General features: G+C 38.2%; 1 protein-coding gene across 2 annotated transcripts in view; it reads right to left on the bottom strand.

Annotated features, from left to right (window-relative positions):
• The window catches only part of LOC131253336 (isovaleryl-CoA dehydrogenase, mitochondrial), a 104,963-nt gene that overhangs the window by 8,061 nt on the left and 72,617 nt on the right, over positions 1-24,285 (bottom strand). Inside the window, exons 10-14 of one of the 2 annotated variants that reach the window (XM_058254305.1) lie at positions 24,186-24,250; positions 20,875-21,029; positions 20,725-20,765; positions 20,591-20,645; positions 15,629-15,685 (exon numbers count right to left, since the gene is read on the bottom strand). In XM_058254305.1, the coding sequence (XP_058110288.1) occupies positions 15,629-15,685; positions 20,591-20,645; positions 20,725-20,765; positions 20,875-21,029; positions 24,186-24,250 (373 nt within the window). The remainder of the gene's footprint in view (positions 1-15,628; positions 15,686-20,590; positions 20,646-20,724; positions 20,766-20,874; positions 21,030-24,185; positions 24,251-24,285) is intronic. The other variant, XM_058254306.1, reaches the window with a different exon arrangement.

Here is a 24,285-nt window from a genome sequence, read left to right as displayed (position 1 = left end):
CAATATATTACAATATTAGTGATATTGTCAATATTCCTCACAATATATGCGGTGTGTGTAGTTCTTTTTTTTTTTTTTTTTGCTTATATTGTATGACATGGATGATATGAACTCATTTTGGATATAATTGCATCATCTACAGTTGACATTTTTTTATGCAGGATTGATGCATGAACTAAGTAACATGTGAGATCAAATAGCCAAATTAAGATATTTAACAAAAAAACACAAACATCGCTATAATCATCACAAATATCATGAAAAGCAAAAGAAAAAAATGCATAATCCTAGCGTAAGCTACCAACATCATAACTCAAGATTATTCAATTAAAAAAGAAACTAGGATCTAATGGATGTAGGGACATCCAATTAGCATAGGCTATAGTCAATTTCAAAATAGGAAACCTAATATAACCTAGGGTGAAAATTACGGTTTGGGTAATTTGGGAAAGTAGGAAAATTGGAAATTTTAGGTTTAGGTTTAGGGTTTCGATTGTAGATGGGTACGAAAAAGTTGGGTTTGGGAAAAGACGAAGATTTGGGATGGGAGAATTAAGAATCTGAAGAAAATACTTGGATGTGGAAGAAAAGAGAAGATGGTGTGGGGATAGATGGAGACCTCGCACATTCGTTGATGAAGATTAGCATCGCGCCAATCTTCCTTCCAAATCGCATGGAAGTATCTTCAAATCGCATGAAGATGAGAGAAGAAAGCAAGAGCTTTTTATTATTATTATTATTATTATTATTATTATTATTATCACGAAATTCAATGAGGGAGAGGTCACACGCCCTCCTCTTTTATAGATCCAAGAGTTTCAAAATTATAAAAATCCCCTTGTCTTATGAACTTTAACGAAAATAGCCCTAGTCTAAATAAAATCAACTAAAACACTCATAATGCGTCCAAATATATTATAAAAAAAAAAAAAAAAAAAACTAATTCCTAAAATATGATAAAGTCTAAAACCAATGTGGATAGCAACGATCATGGGCCGATCATGTGATTCATGCAATCCAATGGCTCGATCGTCATGTCCCTTCAATCCAACGGCCTGGATCACTCCATAAAGCAGCCCATGTGCATCTTTCCAGTGTGGGGTCTTTTAGATGCTTGCACATGCACATGGGGTCTTCAGCACGATCATAGGTACTCGCCTAGCCACAGGGAAAACGGAGCGGCCCGCTTCCTCCTCTGATACGTACGTAAGGGTGTACATGACGTGATGTCCTCATCATTTTCCTCCTCAATAATGGAAAATTATATTCATAATTTTTTAAAAATGTTTTTAGTTCTATGTGTTCTCATGTGCCTTTTAACATCCCTTAAAGTCTCACTGGAAAAATTCCATCATTTTCCTAAAGTTTCCCCTATGTTTCCCTCATATTGTGATACATTTCGCAATACATGTGGATGTTTCTTGATGTTTCCCACAGTATTTTTGCATAAGGCTGCAAAACATAATGCAATACTGAGCCTCTAGTCATAGGGGTTGTAATAGGAAGGATTGAGGAAAGAAATTGGCTTCACTAGCCAAATGCTCGTGAAAATTTGGCATTGAACGAGAGGATCTTTGGAGAAGAATCATTTATTCCAAATATAGTGAAGAGCAAAAAAGTTGGACTCAAGGTAAGGTGATTAGTAAGTAGAGCATCTTTCATTTGGAAACTAATCTCAAATGTTTGGCGATTCTCTAAAGGAGATTGTAGAATCTTTTTGAAGACCATGAGTTTCAAAGTGGCTAATAGTGAGAAAGTGTGGTTAACGGTTTTAAGATCTTTGGCTTGATTATTCTCACCTCATCGTTAGATTCCCGCAGTTATATTCTTTTGCACAACATAACATCATTATTAAGGAGATGCATCTAGTGGCAAACAATGAGATACTTCTTGCATTTTCATAGAAACTTGATGGAATTGGAAGTTACAATGTTGACCAATCTCCTCAATCTTCTTGACAGATGTATTCTATTCTCTAACGATATAGATGAGAGGCTGTGGGCCTCATGTTCCAACAGTTCATCTCTTTAAAGTTTTTCTTGAAGGCCCATGAATAAGCTCCTGATACTAAAAAAGTCTCCATAAGATTAGTCCCTCGCAAACTTTTGTGTTGTGTCATAAGGAAGCCGAATTAGTTGATAACATCAAATTAGTTACATCATGACTTGGAGTAGTTGGTCATATTTTCTTGGCCTATTTGACATCGATTGGGTTTTGTTGGGTTTGCTAGAGGATCTAACAAGCGGCTGGTGGGGCGTTCCTCACAAGCCATGAGGCAAGATCCTTTGGAGGATGGTTCCTCTTGTGATAATGTTGGAAATGTGGAGACAGAAAAGTAGAAGAATCTTTGAAGACGTTGCTCTTCGGTTGGATCAGCTAGAACCAAAAGCCTTCACTGATTATAGAAGCATTTGGTGTTCCCTACAATATGGGTTGTAGAAGCTGAATATTGATGGTAGTTAAGTTTAAAAATGTTAATGGAAGTGAATATGGCCCACTTAGCCCCACCTAGCTCCGATTCTCTTGTTATCTTTTATTTGTGTTAATTAGGATATTTTAGGTATATTTGCTTTTGTTACTAAAAGGATATAATTATCATATTTGTTTTGTTAGTTACGAAAAGGAAGAGGGGGAGGTCCAACTCAATAAGGGCTTTCGTCTTCTTCTTCTTGTCTCCTCTTCTCTTTTTCTTTTCTACTTTCACGCACTACAGTTCCTACTACAGTGACAAGCGGATTGTTCTCCATGCTATTAGAGTAATCTTGTTTCTGATCTAATCCATCTTTCTCCTACCTACCATATCCTTATTTTTGTCTTTTATTTTTGGGTTTCTCATCCCCTTCATGCTAAAAATCTTTTAAGAAACTTCGGGTTTTTGTTATTTTTATTTGTGTCGGACATTTATAATGGCTCATGCATGAAAAGGGGATAAAGTGTTTGTGATCATCGCCTCTCGTAGGATGTGTGAACATGTGGGTTGGTTTCCTTTGTCAGATGCCATATGCATGATCATCAATCTTCGCGATTGGTTGGGCTGTTTGGACGTGTGGGCTAGTTATTGTCTTCAGTGTGGTGTGCATACCACAGTTGATGATCAGCTTGCGGCAGCTCCTGAGGTGACTCTCCCAGCTTCTGATCCGCCTACGACACCCTAGGTTTGTCCACGATCTACTATATAAAGCGTACAAGTTGAGTGTTTGTTGATCACAAAAGGTCAGTCTGTGTCCATATAAGCTTCAGTATATACTCTAGTCCCTTGTCCCAGATGGAAGTGAGAAGTGTGAGAACTAGATTCATAAATCCGCCTAATTTTTTAAGGGTCCAGATAACATCTATTAAATTAAATGTAGCAAATTATCTCCAATGGTCTAAGACCATTCAAGTATTCTTAACGGAAAAGGGAAAATTGAAATACATGATGTAAAGAAACCCAATGAGAGTTCTAGTACATATGAACGATGCATGGTAATGTTTTTTGATACTGCAAAGTGAGTGTGGGATGCATTAGAGAGATGTATTCATCCAGCAAAAATATTTCCCATATGTATTAGTTATATGAAAAAATATTTGAGCTCCAACAAGACAATAAAACGCTAGGTGAATATTACTCTTAACTTAAAGGAATGTGGGAAGAGCAGAATGTGTATCAAACTCTTACTACTGATTTGGATAAGCTACGTTAGTGATGATAGGAGTTTCATGTAGCCAAGTTTTTATATGTGTTGAAACATGAGTATGAACCAATTCGTGTACAGATCTTAGGTGACAATGATGTGCCATCTCCAGATGAGGTGAATGCTCACCTCAAATGGATATCTCTTGGCACTACAAGTGAAGCCAATGACCACTCTACTTTAGCATCCATCATTGGCTGAGGTTGCAACATCGGTCGTGGTGGCAGACGTAATCAAGGTGATCATGGTGAAGTGAGAGGATGTCAGGGGAGAGGTCGCTGTCCTAGAAAGTGCACGCACTGTAGGCTCACAAATCACTCTATTGAAAATGTTGGGATCTTCATGGAAAGCTAGCATGGGCTAATTAAGTATCTTACATTGGAGAGAACAATGGGCCTTCTCCAACTTATTCCATGTCTAAAACCTAACAGTCACGAGAGACAATTAAATTCACTTAAGTGAAGTATTCCAAGTTGCTGAAAATTCTGCAGAATCAACCTACTCTTACTACTTCTGGGACTACTTCGACCCTTATGGCTGCATTTATGGTGTCAATTATGGCCTATTTAGGTTCCAAGTTCCCTGCTCCATGGATCATTGACTCTAGCGCATCTGATCATATGACAGGTGAATCCAATGTGTTTTCCTCCATTAATAAATCGTTAATGGGTTCATCTGCTAATCTGGCAAATGGTACTCAATCTAGTGCACGTGAAATTGGTATTGTTCATCCTAGTTCTTCCTTTAATTATCCTTTGTCCTTTATATTCCTAAATTTCTCTAAGTCTCCTATTTGTTAGCAAACTCACCAAATCTCTTAATTGCTTTATAACCCTTCTATCCCTCACATTGTGTTTTTCAGGATCCAAAGATGAAGAAGATTGATAGAAAAAAAAAAATAGTTTAGTTCCTTTTCTTTAGTTCATTCAGACATTTGGGGACTAGTTAACATCTCCAATAGGTCAACATACAAGTATTTTGTTACCTTTGTTGATGATTTTTCGTGAATGATTTGGATTGATTTAATGAAAGACATATACGAACCATTCTCTATTTTAAAGACTTTCTACTTGGAAGTACAAAGTTGAGTGAATTCAAAAGTGTCTACGTTTCGTTCCGATAATGCAAAGGAATATATGTCACAAGCCTTTAGTCAATATTTTTTTGAAATAGGAATCTTTCATCAAACATCGTGCCCACACTCGACAACAACAAAGTGTTGTAGAACAAAAAAAAAAAAATTGCCACCAACTTGCAGTGCCTTGTGCTTTATTACTTCATATGAATATTTCGAAACGTTTTTCGAGTGATACAAGTATGTTTACTAATAAATAGAATGCCCTCAACCGTTCTAATGGGTCAATCACCACATCAAATTTTACTTTCAAATACTTCATTGTTTTCTTTGCTCACCAAAGTTTTAAATGTGTATGCTTTGTTCATCAATTGGAATTGGGGATCCTAGAGCCATTAAATATTTTTTTTCTTAGGTATTCCAAGACACAAAGGTTATTTTTGTTACAATGCTTCTCTTCGAAGACTGTATGTGCAACTGTTACATTTTCAAGTCCACTCTGTTCTTCTCAAAAGACGGTAAATATCTTGATGTGGAAGCTATATTGGAACCTCTTGCAGTTGAAAAAGATATAATCCAATCTTCTCCCTCTACCGATTCCACCATCCGATACAAGTCCACTCACGACAAAAACGTATAGATAGAACGGCCAACCATGGTGTACCATCCACCATATCTTCTTCCAAGCCTAATGAACAAGATATGTATAATGTTCCTATTGCCTTGACAAAAGATAAGTGTGCTTGTACTGATCATTCTATTGACAAATATGTATCCTTTCAATACTTGCCTCCCACTTTCCATAGATTTCTATCCTTTGGGTTTGGTATTATGTTTGGTCGCATCCAATGTTTTAAATATCATTATCATGTAATGCATCGCACCCTTAGGATACGGATACATATCAGTTATTGCATGGGATATATTGGTTGTATTGCATAATTTATCGTTAATGTTGGGAGGCATAGGAACATGGGAAATTGGCTGAATTTTTCAATGAAACTTCAAGGATAGTTGAAAACGACATCAATACACTCTTAAAAATCAAAATATTGCCACCCCCCCCCCAAAAAAAAAAAAAAAAGTGCACATAATAGGGGTTTCCTTTGTATGGGGTCCTAATATATGCGCTTTCCAACTGAATTGATGCAAGTATATTCAAAGTCTATTCATATAATTTATAAACACAAGAAGACATGTATGGAAACCCAAGCAATACATTCAAAAGCAAAAGAAGAATCACTAGATCAGGTCAGGTTACATACATGTTTAATTTTGTGTTTGGATACAAAGATTGCAACTGATTTGCGAGAAATTGAGAAATTTAGATTTTTCTCAATTTTCTACAACCTGACCCATCTCCCCCAAATCTCGAAATCGATATTCCAATGATTTTTCATGGAAAACATGAAGAATCATAAATTTGTAACTATTTGACATTGTTTTAACGTGATTTACAACAAAAACATGGATCAAAAATTGAAAATGCTCACTGGATCATATAGGTGTGATATATCGACACTACCTGTGTGTTTCGTATAGCACATGTGGGATACAACCCCCTCCCCCCTAAACTTCTCCAAAAAATGATGCCTAAGTATTTCCGAAGGAATGTCTTAACCAGGAAAAGCTACAACAAGAGTCGACTAGGTCCATAGTCCCATTCGTCTTCTCCACTTTGGGAATTCTATGAGAAATGGCTAAAATCGACCATGAGTTGGGGCTTCTTAAATTTTTTATGGTTTATATGGAAGCTTGCAATGTAGATTTTCATGGTTTCCATGCATAGGTGATTTCTTTTCTTCCGTGTGTGTGTGTTACAAACCTACTACTACAATGATCCAAGTATCATGTGACACACTTGATGAATGGCTTGGATATGTCTCTCATGTTCACAATAGTCCCACTTGTAGAATAAATGTCTTAAATATTAATTTTAAACTTCTCCTAGGAAACACCGAGTACTAACCAAACAAATTTTAGAGTTTTCCCAAGAAACCAAAGGGTCTCAACCAGACAGGTTTTAAGTATTCCCTTAAAACATTAGCCCATGTACTGGGTTTGCAACGGAAAAATAAACGCCAGGGAATGATTCACCAGCAACCAAACATGCGCTTAGAAAACCTATAAAATAGGTCATGGAAGTCTTATGGAAATGAACAACCAACCAACACCATCTTAAAACCTTTGGAAAACAACTAGTTCACAAGTTCAACAGAAAAATATCTACCCTCGAACTTGAGGGAAGAATTAACATTTCTGCTGTACTAACCAAATTTGATTAATTAGATTCAACTTTTTGCATTGTTTTTTCTTCATCACAAGGTTTGCTTGTGTCTTTTGACCACTTCAACAGCTGTACTTTACGGAGCCTAGATGAAATATTATAATGAAAAGGTTATACCAATGTGTTTTTACTGTTGGGAAGCGCGGAAGGTGAGCCCCCAAGATCTGAAGGTCTACACGAGTTTTGGGACCCGCACAAAGCAGAAGAATGGTGCTCCAACGGCCCGCCTATCTACTACTGGAGCAGATGGAACTATTCACACCTCTGATCCTACGGTATATAGTGGCCCCGGATTGCGATCTATGGATCAGATCATCCCAAGGACAAGCTAAGATGGACAGACTATAGCGCACACAGTATCTCTCTGTATACTCTCGGTTTATCGTATTTCTCTCAATACAAGAGAGAGCGCATGCCTTTTTATAGGAAAGGAGGGAGAGATCGGATGAGATAGGATGAAACCATATTATCCGGTCAAATCCCTATCTCTTATCATATTTCAAATTCAAAGTTGAATTTGAAATCTCAACCAAATGGAAAAGGCTGGAGAAAGCCTAAACATGTGGGACCCACCCACTAGTGATTGCTCACCAGTGGGCCTCACTGGCCTACGTCCAACATCTCCCACTCAATCACACTGTGGGATAGGCACAAAAATTTGTCCATTTAACTCGCCTAATCAATCAAAGATCAAACATCGCGATCAAAAGAATCAGAGGCGTGGGACCAGCTGGATCACCGTAATCTTCACACAGATGCTTAAGTACTAAGTGACCACCTAACTAGTACTCAATAACCCAAGCTTTGCAATGCCTGTCCTAGTCCGCATGACCACACCGGATGGAGTTGACTCCCAACCTGGAGTACTCGGCCAACATACGCACTTATCCAACTTATCGAGTTATTATGAAAACTTGATTTTTCACAAACTTCGACTAAAACCAATTCAAAGCCATTCTTATATATATATATATATATATATATATATATATATATATATATATATATGCTTTTTAAGAAAAATATTGTTTGCAAAAGTCTAATAAAAACAACTCGATACTGCCAGCGGATAAGTCTTCAAGTGCGTATTTATAGTTCTAAAAACTTGGTGTAGTTGTCACGAGATCTTCCCCATGCAGATATGTAATTTGAAATTAATCAAGCTGCTTTCCTAGCGTAACTGAGTTTGGCCAATCAAGGACCTTTCGTCATAGTACACTAAAGTAGCAACACTCAATCTCATCCTCATATACACAAGAGGGTAGCTAAGGACACAAAGAGTCACCTACGGGACTGGCTACTCGCACGTTGCAATGATTAGATCGAATCAAAGCAATCTATAGGTAATAGGTCCCAGCACGTGGTCCACGTCATAAAGTAGACAATACTAGGTGAATGTCGGGTCTACAATACGCAAGTCATTCTACATAAGGTACGACTCATCTCATAACCTGGCTTTAATTTCAGGCCATAACATTGATCGCATGTAACGGAATGGTGCGATTATGTTATTCGACTTTATCAGTCTCATCTTCAATCTTTATAAGATTGTAGGCGAATACGACTCACTCATATCCTCATCCCTTATTATTCACAATAAAGGGAAGTTCATACCTCAATGTATAAACATAGCCCCAAATGTACCTCTCTTGTACATTCAAGGTTGGTCAACCCGTGCGAGTGGGTGACCGGCCTGCCGACAAAAAAATAGAAATCATACATGATTTCAAGGTAAATGTTGATGATCTTCATACCTAGTTATATTAGTGTTCAATACTGAATAAAAAGGAATATAATATTCATTAATGAAAGATCAAAGGTACTACAAAACAAGTACATCAGTTAAGCTTTCCTCAATCTCATCTGCCTGACGTGAACCTGAAATAGATCTCTAGCTATAGGTTTCGTCATGGGATCAGCCATAATCTCCTTAGTAGGAATGTAGCTGAGGGCGACCTTCTTCTCTCTCACTTGATCACGGACGTAATGATACTTAATCTCAATGTGCTTAGATTTCTGGTGGTGTTTAGGGTCCTTTGCCAAGTCAATGGCAGAAGTATTGTCTATCTTCGGCGATATAGGCTGACTGTACAACACCCAGACTCAATAGAAATCTACAAACCCATACACACTCCTGAACTGCAGCACAACATGCAATGTACTCGGCCTCCATAGATGAAAGAGCTGTGGATGTCTGTTTCTTACTCGACCATGAGATAGCTCCTCCTCCGAGTAAGAATACATATCCTGAAGTAGACTTTCCCTCATCGGCGTCATTACCCCAAGCAGCATCTGAATATCCTTTGAGCTCGAGGCTTGTGCCTTCATAACACAACATTAGGTCTTTTGTTCCTCTGAGATAGCGGAATATACGTTTGACGGCTTACCAATGAGACTATCCCGGGTTACTCTAATAACGGCTGACTACGCCAACTGCATAGCTAATATCCGGTCCGGTGCAAAGCATAGCATACATTAAGCTCCCTACTGCGCTTGCATAAGGTACTGAGGACATAGCCAATTTCTCCGCTTCAGTCTGGGGACACGATTTCCTGTCTAGCTTGGTAGCTTTATCCATAGGGGTTTCAACAGCTTTTGAATTTTCTATCCTGAACCGCTCTAAGATCCTTTGTATATAGGTTGCTTGAGACAAGTCTAAAAATTTCTTAGGGCGATCCCTGATGATTTTTACCCCAAGAATAAAGTTGGCTTCACCGAGGTCTTTCATCTCAAAGTTCGAGAATAGCCAATCTTTAGTTAATATTAACAATTGCATGTCATTATCAGCTAACAGGATATCGTCTACATATAGAGATGGTATCAGAAAAGATCTTCCAGACCATTTCATGTATACACAATGATCTTCTTCACTCATCGTGAATCCAAAAGTGGTGATGGCCAAGTGGAACCTCATGTACCACTGTCTTGAAGATTGCTTCAGCCCATAGATAGATTTTAACAACTTGCAGACTTTATTTGGATGCTTTTTGTCCACAACCCATGGGCTGTTGCATGTATATCTCTTCATCCAAGTCACCATTTAAGAATGCAGTCTTTACATCCATTTGATATAACTCTAAGTTTAAACTTGCGACAATGGACAAGATCATGCGGATTGAGGAGAACTTTGCAATAGGTGAAAAGGTCTCCTCGTAATCAATGCCTTCTTGTTGTGTAAAACCTTTAGCAACTAATCGTGCTTTATACTTGTCCACTGTACCATCTGTCTTTCTTTTGATCTTAAGTATCCATTTAGTACCTATTGTTTTACGATTGGAGGGCAGATCAACAAGTTCCCAGACTTTATTCTTCTCCATGGAAGCGATCTCTTCGTTCATAGCATTTACCCAATCGACCGAGTTAGAAGATAATAATGCATCCTGATACGAATCAGGTTCATCGTCATCAAGTGCAACGCAAGAGAATGTTTGCCCCTCAATATCGAAGTATCTTCGGGGAATCAATCCTCTTTCGCTTCGACGTAACTCAGCAGCCTGCTGAGATGTCCTCCCACTGTCCTGGTGAACTATAGGAGCATCTTCATCTTGAGGAGCAAAACTCCCACTCTCCTGAGATACATCGGGTATTTCAAAAAGTTCTATTGGAACCTTTTGCTTCATTCGGCTTGGGTATCTATCTTCAACGAAGGTCACGTCTCGGGATTCTATCTCAATCCATCGTCCATGGTGCTCATAAACTAAAACGTATCCCTTTGAATGCATAGGGAACCTAATTAACATGCATTCAATGGTTTTACTATCAAGTTTACCTCTATGTTGAGTAGGTAGCAAAACATATCCCAAAGATCCCCAAGGGCGTAGGTTGGCTAGAGAAGGAGTCCTCCCAGACCACATCTCATATGGAGTCTTAGAAATGGATTTGGATGGGATTCTATTAAGGACATAGACGGCTGTTAATAGTGCGTCTCTCCAGAATGTGGTAGAGAGATTGGCTTGTGCCATCATCTTTCTAACCATGTCCAATAGTATCTTATTCCTTCTCTCTGCAACACCGTTTTGTTGTGGAGTGTAAGCCATTGTGTACTGCCGAACAATTCCAACGTTTTCACAATATGATTTAAACGTTTCAGATGTATACTCGCCACCTCTATCAGATCGAAGGATTTTAATCTTTTTCTCAAGCTGATTTTCCACCTCAATTTATATTTAAGAAAACAATCAAAAACTTCAGATTTGTGTAAGATGAGATACACATATCCATAGCGCGAGTAATCGTCAATGAAAGTGACAAAGTATTGACATCCGTTTCTGGCATGTACATTAAAGGGTCCACAGATATCTGAATAGATTATCTCTAGTGTGCCCTTGGACCGAACCGCTTTGTGAAATGGTTTCTTCGATGTCTTCCCGGACACAATGTTCACAAAATGGCAAATCAACTTTGGATAAGGAGTCTAACAGACCAGAACGTACTAGTCTTGTCATACGATCCTTTCCGATGTGACCTAACCTCGCGTGCCATTTTTGAGATTCAGATACTACATTTTTATTCGACATAGCAGATAAAGCAAGAGGGGCATTATCACAATCTACGTCTAGAATAAATAAATCTGAAATTAAATTTCCCCATGCAAAGATGAGGTTATTCAGTCTCAAAGAAACTCTAGTCCCAGAAAATCGAATATCAAAACCATTAAATAATAACCTAGAAACAGAAATTAAATTCCGACGCATCCCCAGTGCAAAAAGAGTATCACGAAGGATTATTGTTTGCCCTATGCGCGTACGGAGATGGAGAACGCCAATCCCTAGTACGTCTTCAACAGCGTTATTGCCCATGTACAGCTTGTAACTTCCTTTGGCTACAGGCTGGAATTTCTCGAGTCCTCGACGACTCTGTGTCACGTGCTTTGTTGCGCCTGAATCCAAAATCCACTCGTTAGATATAGTATCAACGGAAAGGATTTCAGAACAAACGCCTACATATAAAGTATCTTGTGACTGAGAAATTACCGTCTTTTTGTGGGCACACTGCCAAGCATAATGGCCGAAATTTCCACAGACAAAGCAGATTATGTCTTTTTCTGCTTCTTCTTTCCATTCCCCTTCTTGAGATTTGGAGGAGGTGTTGTGGTCTTCTGTTCTTGATCATTCTTCTTCGCCTTCTTACGAGCTTTGAACCGTTTATTGTTAGCTTTTTGCTTATGAGTCTCTGCTACAAAGGCCTTGGCCGAATCTAGCTGAATTGCATTCATTTCAACCTCACGTACCAAGTGGCCACAAAAGTCTCTGAACGTAGTGATAGAATCAGTATGATTCAGAATTCTTTTGATTTGGGCCCAAGATTCAGGCAAGGAACGGTGCATGGCTATAATCTTCTGATTTTCAGTCAATTTGCACCCAACATTCCTAAGGGCACCTATCATTTGCTCCATCTTACGAATATGATCTTTGATGGGGCAGCCGACAGGCATCCTGTACTCCTGGAATTCTAATTCCATTGCCCTAACTCTCGCATCTAACTTCTGCGCATAGGCATCTGTCAGTGCTTCCCAGATTCCCTTAGCGGTTTCATGCACTTCATACGTAGGTATGAGTTCTTTGTGTATAGTGGTAAGAAGGACATTACAGGCTGATCGATTTTGTTTTCGCCACTTATTATAGCGAGTCATCGCAACCTTATATTCTTGTAAATTCCCGTTTTCAGCTAGGATGGGTTCCTCTTGAGCTACATCGAGTGTGTGAGATATGTCGTCCTCGTTCAGAAGGCATCGCACCACACGGGACCAGTCTTCGTAGTTGTTGCCGTCGAAATGTTGTCCTTTCAGTTGTTCAGCGATTAACGCTTTGGTGGCCATCTCTACATTGCATGAGTATCACTACTTAGCTATGATCTAAGGTATTGACACTAATCATCAGCATTTCTACGTGTTATACAAATTTTTAAAGTATAAAAGTAGTAAACGTATCTTAATGAGATCTGAAAGTCCACATATCCGAATGGGCGGTGTAGAACAATCAAGTTCTCCTTTTAAGATGAGATTTAATGCTTTTATAAGAATAAATTTATATAACGTGCAACCTACCATTACTTAGTTGCATGCATCATTTGGTGGAGGAGAATAAACTCCCACTCAGGTTATGCACAACCTATTTTTATGTGTATAGGGAGTATTTAAGCACTAAGTTTTACAATTTCCAATGAAAAAATAAATAAATAAATATGGGGCTTAGATCTAAACACATCAAGCCAAATATTTTCTCATATATCAACATCATCATCAGAAAAAAATGAAGTGCTAAGATATCAGGAGATTTCTTTCTTCACCTGTGATCATGACCATTAGTGATGGATTTGATCATCACCGTTAATGATCATTATTGATAATAGATCCTTTCATCAACATTGATCATCATGTTTGATGATCATTTCGATCACTAATGAACTCTTGATCAACAATGAAGAAAATTTTATAAAAGAAACAACATTCATATGCATGTATAATTGATCAAATCTAAAAATCAGGTATAAAGTAGCAGCATGAAATAATGAGAAAAAAAAAAATCAATTTAAAGTTCAGGTGGGCCACACCATTCTAGCTTATATGGCTTAGGACCATCTTTTTAAAAAAATGGTGGTACGCCTGATTCAAAACCGTTGGGCGTTTTAGGCCTGAGCCAGCACAGACCCGTAGCCCAGGTTAACGTAGTACCGTCCACACTAGGAACCAAGTAGCCTAGGCTTTCGCCCAAGTTACATGACTCAACCGCTCATTGTAGAACAACCGAGCCAGCAACACTGACAGGACTCTATCCTACGGACCCAGGTCAGCCGCCCTCATCACCACAATGGTAGATGTTCATTGTACAGTGTGGCCCATTTTATAATTATATTTGCCTGTTTTAACCTATATCCAAGACAACTACATGGCTAGTTTTATGCACATTAGCCAATCCGCAGTAGCTATGCTTTTGTATCCTGTCGGTCTGATCATGGTCCATGCAATAATATATATGTTTCTTTTAAAGACTCAAAAAGGACAAGTTAATGTGCTATGATCATGGTCCATAGGGCCCACATTCACAAGCACTTGTCAATGTGAATGCACTTCAATGCACATATCAACGTGAATGGGCCATCTTATTTGATGGGCCACCAACACGATGTTGTGGGTCTAATTGGATGGTCGGATTGGATACAGTACATATCATGGTACATATCAAGTAACCCATGTGAATACAACTTCTATTTCTGTCAACGTAAATAAAACACATAACGTGTCTTAGTTGTGTACGTCATTGATGTACACTAGCCAATCTGATTCCCAAGTATGCAATCAATTATGGCATGCTGTACACCAGCCAATCACATGTGTTATACGTGCACATGAGCCAACACACGTACATGTACATCAGCCATCACATGTGACACGTCAGCCAACACACGTGACACGTGACACGTATATGTACAGAAGCCAACACACGTGCATGTACATCAACCAATCATTCATGTATGGTGAGATACGTCACCAGCTATAATTTTAGTGGTATAGTTCAATACAACAACTATTGCTGTATTTTTATTTTTTTTTGTGAGATGCACACACGTGGTATGATGCATATCTGTGATGCATATTTGTGATGTACACGCATGTGGTATGACTGTGATGTACACGCATGTGGTATGATGCATAATGTGTATAGAAACTTAATTGGGCTTACAGGCATATGGCATACGTGTATACATTTATGCCGATTATATTTAAAGCCAGGATACATGCATATGCTACATGTATCCTCATGCGTGTATCCAAAATCTAATCCACCGTACACATACTGATCCAATACCATTCGAAAGTCATAGATTCCAATCCAAAAAAAAAGGTTGGGTCACTTACCTTTTTAGATGAATATAATCGGAGATCCGCCGTTAAATATGCTCTGATACCACTGTAGGGAAGCGCGGAAGGTGAGCCCTCAAGATCTGACGGTCTACACGAGTTTTGGGACCCTCACAAAGCAGAAGAACGGTGCTCCAACGGCCCACCTATCTACTACTGGAGCAGATGGAACTATTCACACCTCTGATCCTACGGTATATAGTGGCCCCAGATTGCGATCTATGGATCAGATCGTCCCAAGGACAAGCTAAGATGGACAAACTATAGCGCACACAGTATCTCTCTGTATACTCTCGGTTTATCGTATTTCTCTCAATGCGAGAGAGAGCGCATGCCTTTTTATAGGAAAGGAGGGAGAGATCGGATGAGATAGGATGAAACCATATTATTCGGTCAAATCCCTATCTCTTATCATATTTCAAATTCAAAGTTGAATTTGAAATCTCAACCAAATGGAAAAGGCTGGAGAAAGCCTAAACATGTGGGACCCACCCACTAGTGATTGCTCACCAGTGGGCCCCCACTGGCCTACGTCCAACATTTACCAATAAACCCAAAAATGCAGCTCATCTAAATCATGTTTTCTATTGTGAAGAGGTGTTGTTCAAACAACAAAACAGTGTATAGATCTTTTACACATCCTTCGCTTTGAGTTTATCAAAAAGAAGGCATTGGAGCATCAACTCAGTCTAAAGGCACATATGAAATCTTAATAGGAAGAGTTAATTCACCTGTAGAGCAACTTGAGTGGCTTTTTCAGCTGCAAAAAGTATTACTCCCGCACAATCCTGAAAATTGTGTGTTCAGAACACTTATCATTCAACAATCCTAAAAGACAGATTTTATTCATTATTATTATTATTATTTTGAAGGATGACATCCTAAAAGACAGATAAATTTTAATAATGTTTTATTTATTTGTTGTGTTTTATTCATTTATTTTTTTATTTTGAAAGGTACTTTTAGTAATGTTTTATTTCATTGAATCTTTGCATTATTGATGGTAATGAAACATATGATGAGAAAATGCAACAGAGAAGATTCCTGTTGTTAGTTGTTACACAGTTACACTCCAATAGTCGACACATTCAAATAAAATGCCAAATCGACTAAATTTCCATCATAAAATGAAATATGAAAAGCTATTCAATGGAACCTTACATAGATTTTTGAAAGGCAAAAACACGGTTCTTTGTCACTGAAAATTGCAAAAACTTCCCTCTTCAACCATTTGTGATGATCACACAACAATCCCAATTAGAGAAAAGAAAAAGAAAACATCTTGTGTCAAACAAGGAAGAAGTCATGCAATTCTAATTATGATGAGATAAGTGATAAATTGTTTCTATTGCATAAGTCACGTAATTCTAATTATGATGAAAAAAAGTGATAAATTGTTTCAATTGTATTCTTTCTCACCATATTCAAATGGCTCTCAAAAGCTTGAGAGGGGAAATAAAAGACAAGTTAATGTTGAATACAATTCTTGCCCATATACCGAGGAAGATTTTATGAGGCCAACTCTTGGGAGTTTGATGAAGAGGAAGTTCGAATGCAGTGGGGGTTATGGATGGAGGCAAGGCACTGGGACTGAACAACTTTACCTTGGAATTCTTTCCAAAGTGTTTGGATATTATAGAGGACTTCATGTGCTTCGTGAAAGAGTTTCATTGAAGAGAAATATTGAGTAAAGGTCTAATAGCCCCCTTTATTTTCCTCATTCTTTTTTTTAATATTTTATTTTTGAAGGATAAATTCATGCAACAGAAGATAGAACAAAGACAAAATAAAGCTGACAACACCCTTTGCCATAGGACTTCAAGTCGACTACTCTAGTTAGATGGGTCCAGAAAATTCTTGCAAAGTTCCTTTCTCTTCGGCTCAAAGAAATGATAGTTCATGTCATACCCTTAAACCAAGGGGCTTTTGTGAAAGAAAAGCAAATTATGGATAGCATTCTTCTTGCAAACAAGTGCATCAATTCTAGGAAGAAGAGCAAGAGAAATCAGCATTATTTGCAAGATTGAAATAGAAATGGCCCATGATCACATCAATGGGATCTCTTGCCTTACTTTCTCCACCATATGGTTCTGGAGATAGGTGGATAGCTTGGATTAACAGCTGCATCTCTTCGGCTTCTTTCTCTAGTCTAGTAAATGGTTCTCCTTCAGGGTTTTTTATGAACTCTAGAGGTCATACGCAAGACAAACTCTTTCCCCTTTCCTCTTCTCCATTGTGTCTAAGAGTTTGGAAGTGTTACTCACCATTGTGTCCGAGAGTTTGGAAATGTCACTTGAAAAAGCCTTTGAGTTTTGGCTTCATCAATAGTATTGATGTATGCCAGCTGGGGCTCTTGATATCCCATCTTCAGTTTGCAAATGATGATTTCATTTTGTGTGGTCATCTAGAGCAGGTCTTGAACCTCAAAGGTATTCTTTGTTGTTTCAAAGCATTTTCCGACCTTGAGGTAAATCTCCAGAAAAGTGTTATGCCAGACATGGCAACCTGAAAGGATGATGTTCTCTTTCTAGCTTGAAGGATAGGGTGTGGCAAGAAGTCACTTCTGGTAAAATACCTCAGAGCCTTCCTAATGCAAGGGCATTTTCACATCGAGCTCAGGTGGGGTGGCCTGTGGGATGTAGGGGCACACTCAGGGTGGGTGGCCCGTGTGAGGCAGGTGGCTAGTGTGAAGCGAAACCCATGTGAAGTGGGGCCTACGAGGGGGGTTCGCTCGAGGTCCTAACCCATGGGATGTGGGACCTGGGCTATGAGATGAAGGGATCGATTCGCTATGCTCTATCAGTTCGAGCTTTTAGAGCAAGTGGTTAATTGTCTTGCATCAAAATGATATCAGAGTGGGAGGTCTCATGTTCGAGACTCCTCACCGGGGGTGATCAATGCATGGATATTTTCACACCGGGCTCAAGTGGGGTGGCCTGTGGGATGCAGGGGCACACTTGGGGTGGGGAGCTGAACCATGGGCATCATCTCTTTGGGATCCTATCATTGAGAGAATTAAGAGGTTAGTTGGGTAGAAAAACCTTATATATCTTTTAGTGGTTGAATTGCTCTTATTAAATGCCCTCTCAACTTTGCCTATTTACTACATGACCTTCTTTAAGATCCCAGCAAAGGTGGCATTTAAGATCCTAGCAAAGGTCGCATATAAAATTGAAAAGCTTCAAAGGCACTTCTTGTGAGAGGTGACAGATAAGCACAAATTCCCCCTTGTTAACTGAGAAGACGTTAACAAACTAGATGACGGAGGCATTGGGTTAGGCAAAGAGTACAAATTGGGGTTTGCTTGGTAAATGCTAGGACAGGTTTAATGAGGAATCAGATGCACTGTGGAGGAATGCAATCTTCATAAAATACGGGAGTTGGATTAGGGTTGGTTCCCTGGCATTCCTCTAAAGAACGTTGGACTAAACAAGTGGAAATCTATTAGTTCTTTTGGCCAGTACCAAGATGTTAGCACCCACATACTACCTCATAAGATGAGGCATTTTGTAACGGGATTCATTTCGTCTTGGTCCGTGGAGACACTGACATTTCAGCCTGAAGCTTGGCTTGTTGAGAGCTCCCTGGAGGAATTTTCCAGCCCTTGTTCTCACTCACAGTCCACAAAGAAGCTAAAGTGCAAGATTGTTTTGAGTGTAATGGGGTCTTTATTATTTGGAATGCACTTCAAATGCGGAATCTCAATGATGAGGAGATCGGGTTCTTTAGTAGCCTCATGGTATGAGGGTCACATCAATCTGTCCAGTGAGGATAGAGTGGATTGGTCCAGAAACAAATTTTCCAGCTGCTTTTATGAAGGCCTCATAGCTTGCTGGCCATGGTATGGAAACCCCCAATGCTTCCTAGGGTCCAAGAATTCTTGCGGAAAGCAATGGCCATTAAAATCCTTAAAATCAATAATGTTAAGAAGAGATTCCAATTCCAAATATAGGCATATTATGCAGGAAAGCAGAAGGGACTATTAATCATCTCTTCCTTCACTATGAAGTTGCAAGGGCTGTTTGGAATCACTTCTTCACTCTCTTTCGCTGTCTTCAGTCCATTCCAGAGGTTCTTCGAGGTTGTGGGAAGGACCACCTTTTGATTCGTGAAGCCATCATTTGGAATTTGCACCCCTATGCCATCATGTGGAGTTCTGGAAGAAAGGGAACAACAGATTTATTTTAAGACTTGATGATTATGAATGTGGTCATACGATTGTACAATCCACTTAGAATGATTGTAATGAGGCATGTACAACTGTGTGGCCACCTACTCTCCCTCTTTTTCTTTCTTCTTCCTTACATTAAACTACATATGGATGAAGTGGTCCAAATTTTGCAATATCTAGAAGTAGCACTGGGCAACGAAATTCTATGCAAATGCAAAATCATCAAGTTACAGGGCACTCATTCTCAGTTTAATACGTGTTCTACAACTGTATACTGAGATACTGCACGTTCATGGGAGGAAATATGGTTAAATGGAATTGTAAGAAACAAAGTATTGTAGTAGCTCAATCTAGTGCTGAAGTAGAGTATAAAGCTATGACTCACACCACATGTGAGCTCATGTTGTCAAAGAAGCTCTTACAAGAAATGGATTTTGTAGTGAACTTGTTAAGGTAGTTGTTATGTGATAATCAGAAGGCCTCTTATATAGCAAATAATCCAATTTTTCATGAGAACTAAGCATATTTAGATCAATTATCACTTTATACATGAGAAGATTTCTGGTGGCGAAATTTCTACACAGCATGTCAAGTCTCAAGACCAACTTGTCGATGTGTTTACTAGAGCACTTGGTTGCAGTCAATCTGAATGCATTTATTCCAACCTGGGCATCAATGGCATCTATGCACAACTTGAGGGGAGGGGAAGTGTTGGTGGTTATGAATCTGGGCCATACAATTGTACGACCTACATAGAATGATTGTAATAAGAGCTGTACAATTGTATGGCTCACTTACTCTTCCTCTTTTTTCTTTCTTCTCTTCTTTCTAACATAAAATTACAAAGACAAAGGAGTTTCGGCAGAAGTTTTAAAAAGAAGAATTCTATCGATGGCCCTAAGAGTAGACTATCCTCTTTTGGCTCTCGTAGGGGAGTCTCTCCCTATTAGTCTTTCCAATTGGGACTGTTTTGTGCAAGAAGGTCCATGATCTTGTATTCTTTAGTTCTAGGGTTTTCTTGTATTTTTTGAGCAGTGATTGCCTTGTTGGGGGCTGATTACTCATCATCCCTGTTTTCTCTCTCTTTTTCTTTTTTGTTTTCTGTTACAAATTCCTTTTTTTTTTTTTTGGAATAAAATTTTGGTTGGTATTAAATAAAATAAAATAAAATAAATAAAATAAAAAGCCTCTGCTGATGGTTCACTATCGTTAGGAGCTAATAATCTCACCATGTCATTCACTCTTGTAATGGCACCCCCATACATGTCTTTTAATGAAGTCGATATATCCTCATGGGATGGCTTTCCTCCTCACACTTACCACAACATTCCTAGGTGATCTATCCTATGAAGCAAAAAAGATTTTCACCAACATAAATCTGATAAGATCATAACAATGCAATTGAGTTTGATCAAGAATTTACATTGTAAAACTCAAGTAACATGGAATAGATTACATTAGTATAAATTAAGAACATCAAAAAATAAGAAACAAAGGAAGAAACAATGATGTCAAGGAGCACCTTACGGTCGATGATTCCATTATCACAATCCCTTGCAACAGAATACACAAATGATCTGAAAACCTGAGAACTATTAGATGCTACCAAATGATAAATGCAGTAAAAACAATACCTAAGAGTACAAGAATTCTTACCTCGATGACTGCAAGGAAGTATACATGTCAGCCAATTTCCCCTATATTTCCACAATAGTGTGATTAGGGAAAGAGATTCTATTTCCATCTGAAGTGATGCATCTCTAAGAAGGTAACAAAGATAACTTGGATGTTATGATAAATATAAACCTGTATTAACTGAAATTCTCCAATTGGCCGACCGAACTGTTCTCTCTGCCGAACATAAGGAATAACAGCATCAAGGCATGCTTGCATGAGACCAATGGGCCCCCCTGCCAATACAAGACGCTCCAAATCCAGTCCAGACATCATGACATAAACTCCTGGAACAGTAAACAATTGCCGCACCACAAAATTACTGATAATTGTTGCCTCATGACATCTGTGAAAAGACAGCTCATAATTCATAATGGTTAACTGATCTCTTCAACTTATCATCCTTAAAGTGTTACTGAGGAAGAGACAACCACTTCCATAATTAACAATTTCATAGTTGTTGAATCTCAAACTTTCCATCTTCACACTGAAAATTACAGTCATTTCCTGAATGGAGGAAGATCTTTCTAGCAGCTGATCACAAAACTTTTGCCAATCTACCATTTAAAACGAACCATAGATTGCCGGTAGAAAGCCTAGCATGATGATGAGGAGGAGGAGGAGATAGATAGGTCCAGAAAAGTTAAATTGCAATCAGATTTTTCAGAGAATCGCAAAGCAAGATTTGCATGACCATTCAAAAGGGAGAGCTTGCAACATAAAATAGAGTAAGAATATGATGAAAGGAAGAGTTTACTCATACTGTCATACAAGGCTGAAAATAACTATCAGAATCTTCAGGGTTCGATACTCAAAATAACAGGATTTTAACCATACGAACTATCTCTAATCTTAGTTTACAAACTCCATCTACTACATTAAGATTCTCATGACATACAACTTAAGAAGCACAAATGATGGAGGCTATAACAAACATAGAAATCCATTTCATTCACCAAAATACCAGGACTTCCCTAATCAGGAAAAAAAGACAGTTCCAGAGAATCAACAAAAATTATCCACAATAAGATATCATAAAATCTCCGAAGCAGGTTCACTCGATCAAAATATATACACAAGATTTAGAATCTCTCAACTTTTGTGATAAAAGATATCCTCAAACATATTCTAAAATTTATCCAAACAGGATGTATTAGTCTAGTCACATTAAGGAATCAAGATCTAGCATCTGAATGGATGGCTACAATTTCCACCCTGAACCTGATGAAGGGGTGTGGTAAGCTATATCCTTTGAGGCTCTGGGTCATCGAAAGCAAACAATTGACTGTTTTAGGATCTAAGAATTCAAAAAGAGGCCTTCAAAAGGACCCATGTGGTCATGGAAACAACCTGGCACTCAACAATTTTCCACTAGTTGGGATCTTTGAAAGGAGATGCTTTAACACCAAGTTGTAGAAAAAGGAGCTCCAATTAGCATTGGGGAGAGAGAGAGAGAGAGAGAGAGAGAGAGAGAGAGAGAGGACATACAAACCCTCCCTCAACATCCAGCCATAAACACAAATTAAAAACACACACACACCTATATATATATGTAGAAGAATGCTCACCTGCTTACATGAGCACCCGTGCGCACCTTTGCACAAGTGTCATGGGCACAGAATCTGAACGGTTCATGTGACGCGGCATCCCTTGAAATCTAACTAGCCCAACTTTCAGCCCGATACAAAACTCTGGTGGGCCATGGCAAAAGGAAACAGTTTCCTCCCTTGATTTGCATTTCTCTTTGCTATGGCCCACTAGAGTTTTGGATCAAGCAGAAAATGGGGCCCATAGAGTTTCAAGGGGTGCCGCATCACGTGGACCGTTCAGATTTTGTGCCCATGACACGTGCAAAGGTGCACATGGGTGCTCACGTAAGAAGGTGCGTAGGTGAGCATTCCTCTATATATGTATATACATGTATGTCTATACATATATAGATATATATATACATACAGACACACACACATGCATTATATATATATATATATATATCAACTCACATATGCAATCACATAGCTCCCTTTTTAAAAAATAAAAAATAGAAAATTCAAGGAATAATGGAAATTATGAAAATATGAAAAAATATGTAAAAATGATAAAAGTGTCAGGATTTTTTGAATAGTTTTATCACCAACTACATTAAAGTTTTGTTATATTTATTACATTTATTAGACTATTCAAATGAAAATGATGTAAAAAATAAAAATAAAAAATGATTGCGTAATTGCACATATACAAATGAACTCATCTAACAACTACTCAAATGAATGCCCCATGTATTAGACTATTCACATTTGAGTAGTTGTTAGTTGTGTAGGGAATCTTTAATGAAAATCCACCAAGTATTAGATTGATTACAACTACTCAAATGAATGCATAATTACGTGCACTAAAAAAAATGTGAGAATGAGAGTGATGAGAGTATTAGACTAGTAAGAGAGAGAGTAAGAGAGTGAACACTTAAGAGGGACTATGAGAGTTTTAGAGTGATGAGAGAGAGTAAGAAAGCAAGAGGGTTAAGAGAATGAGAATGTGAGAATATTACAGTGATGAGAGAGTAAGAGAGTTAAGAGAGATTGAAAGAATGAGGGTATTAGAGTGAGAGGCTTTAGGGTGTTGATGATTATTATTATCATTATTTTTATTTATTTATTTATTTATTTATTTATTTTTTGGGGGGGGGGGGGGCTTATTTATCAGCAAAAAGTGAAAAATCCAAGCAAAAGAAGAAGAAGAAGAAAGAAAGAAAGGCACAGACACAAAGGCTTGTACATAGTTACAAGTCAAACATTAAGATGCATGAAATTTCATACACACACACAGAGAGACTTGTATGTATGTGTATGTGTGTGCGTGTGCGCGCACACATCTAGCATTAAGATGCATGAAATTTTGAAATATCCAATGTATACTATCCTCCATAATGGAATGAGTTACGCATACACGTTCAACATTAAGATGCACGAAATTTTGAAATATCCAATGTATCCTATCGTTTGTAATGGAATAAGTTATCCTATTGATGCCGGCAACTGACATACTGAAGAACTAATTATAGTAATGTTTAATTAAATTTGACTACTACCAGTGCTCATACTTAAATACTATAAAGATAAATTAATGGGTCATTAAAAGCATAACGGCATACCATGATATTTAACACTTAACGCATAAAATATGGCATCCAATTGTAGATGGATGTCATGCTCGATATGTTCTCCAATATTTGATGATTTCATTCGAGCAATAAATTCTTGTCTAAGAGGAACCCACATACTCTCCCTTAAGGGCTTATAAGGGACTAACTGTCCAAGATTACTTAGGATAACAACAAACCACAGAACATGCACAAAGCATCATACAAAAAAAAATTCTTTTTCTTTTAACATGACACAATTTTCTAAAATTACAGAAATTTAGTGATGTCCATGACACTATACCTTTTCCTTCCTGCCCAAGCACATTTTCTTCAGGCACAAAGCAATTCTCAAAGACAAGCTCACATCTGTAAAGCATTGTCCATAAGTAAACATTAAGAAC

The sequence above is a fragment of the Magnolia sinica genome, chromosome 8, assembly GCF_029962835.1.
Source record: "Magnolia sinica isolate HGM2019 chromosome 8, MsV1, whole genome shotgun sequence".
NCBI lineage: Eukaryota > Viridiplantae > Streptophyta > Magnoliopsida > Magnoliales > Magnoliaceae > Magnolia > Magnolia sinica.
Note: the sequence above shows the minus strand (reverse complement) of the source record. Positions and strands in the feature narration are given on the sequence as shown.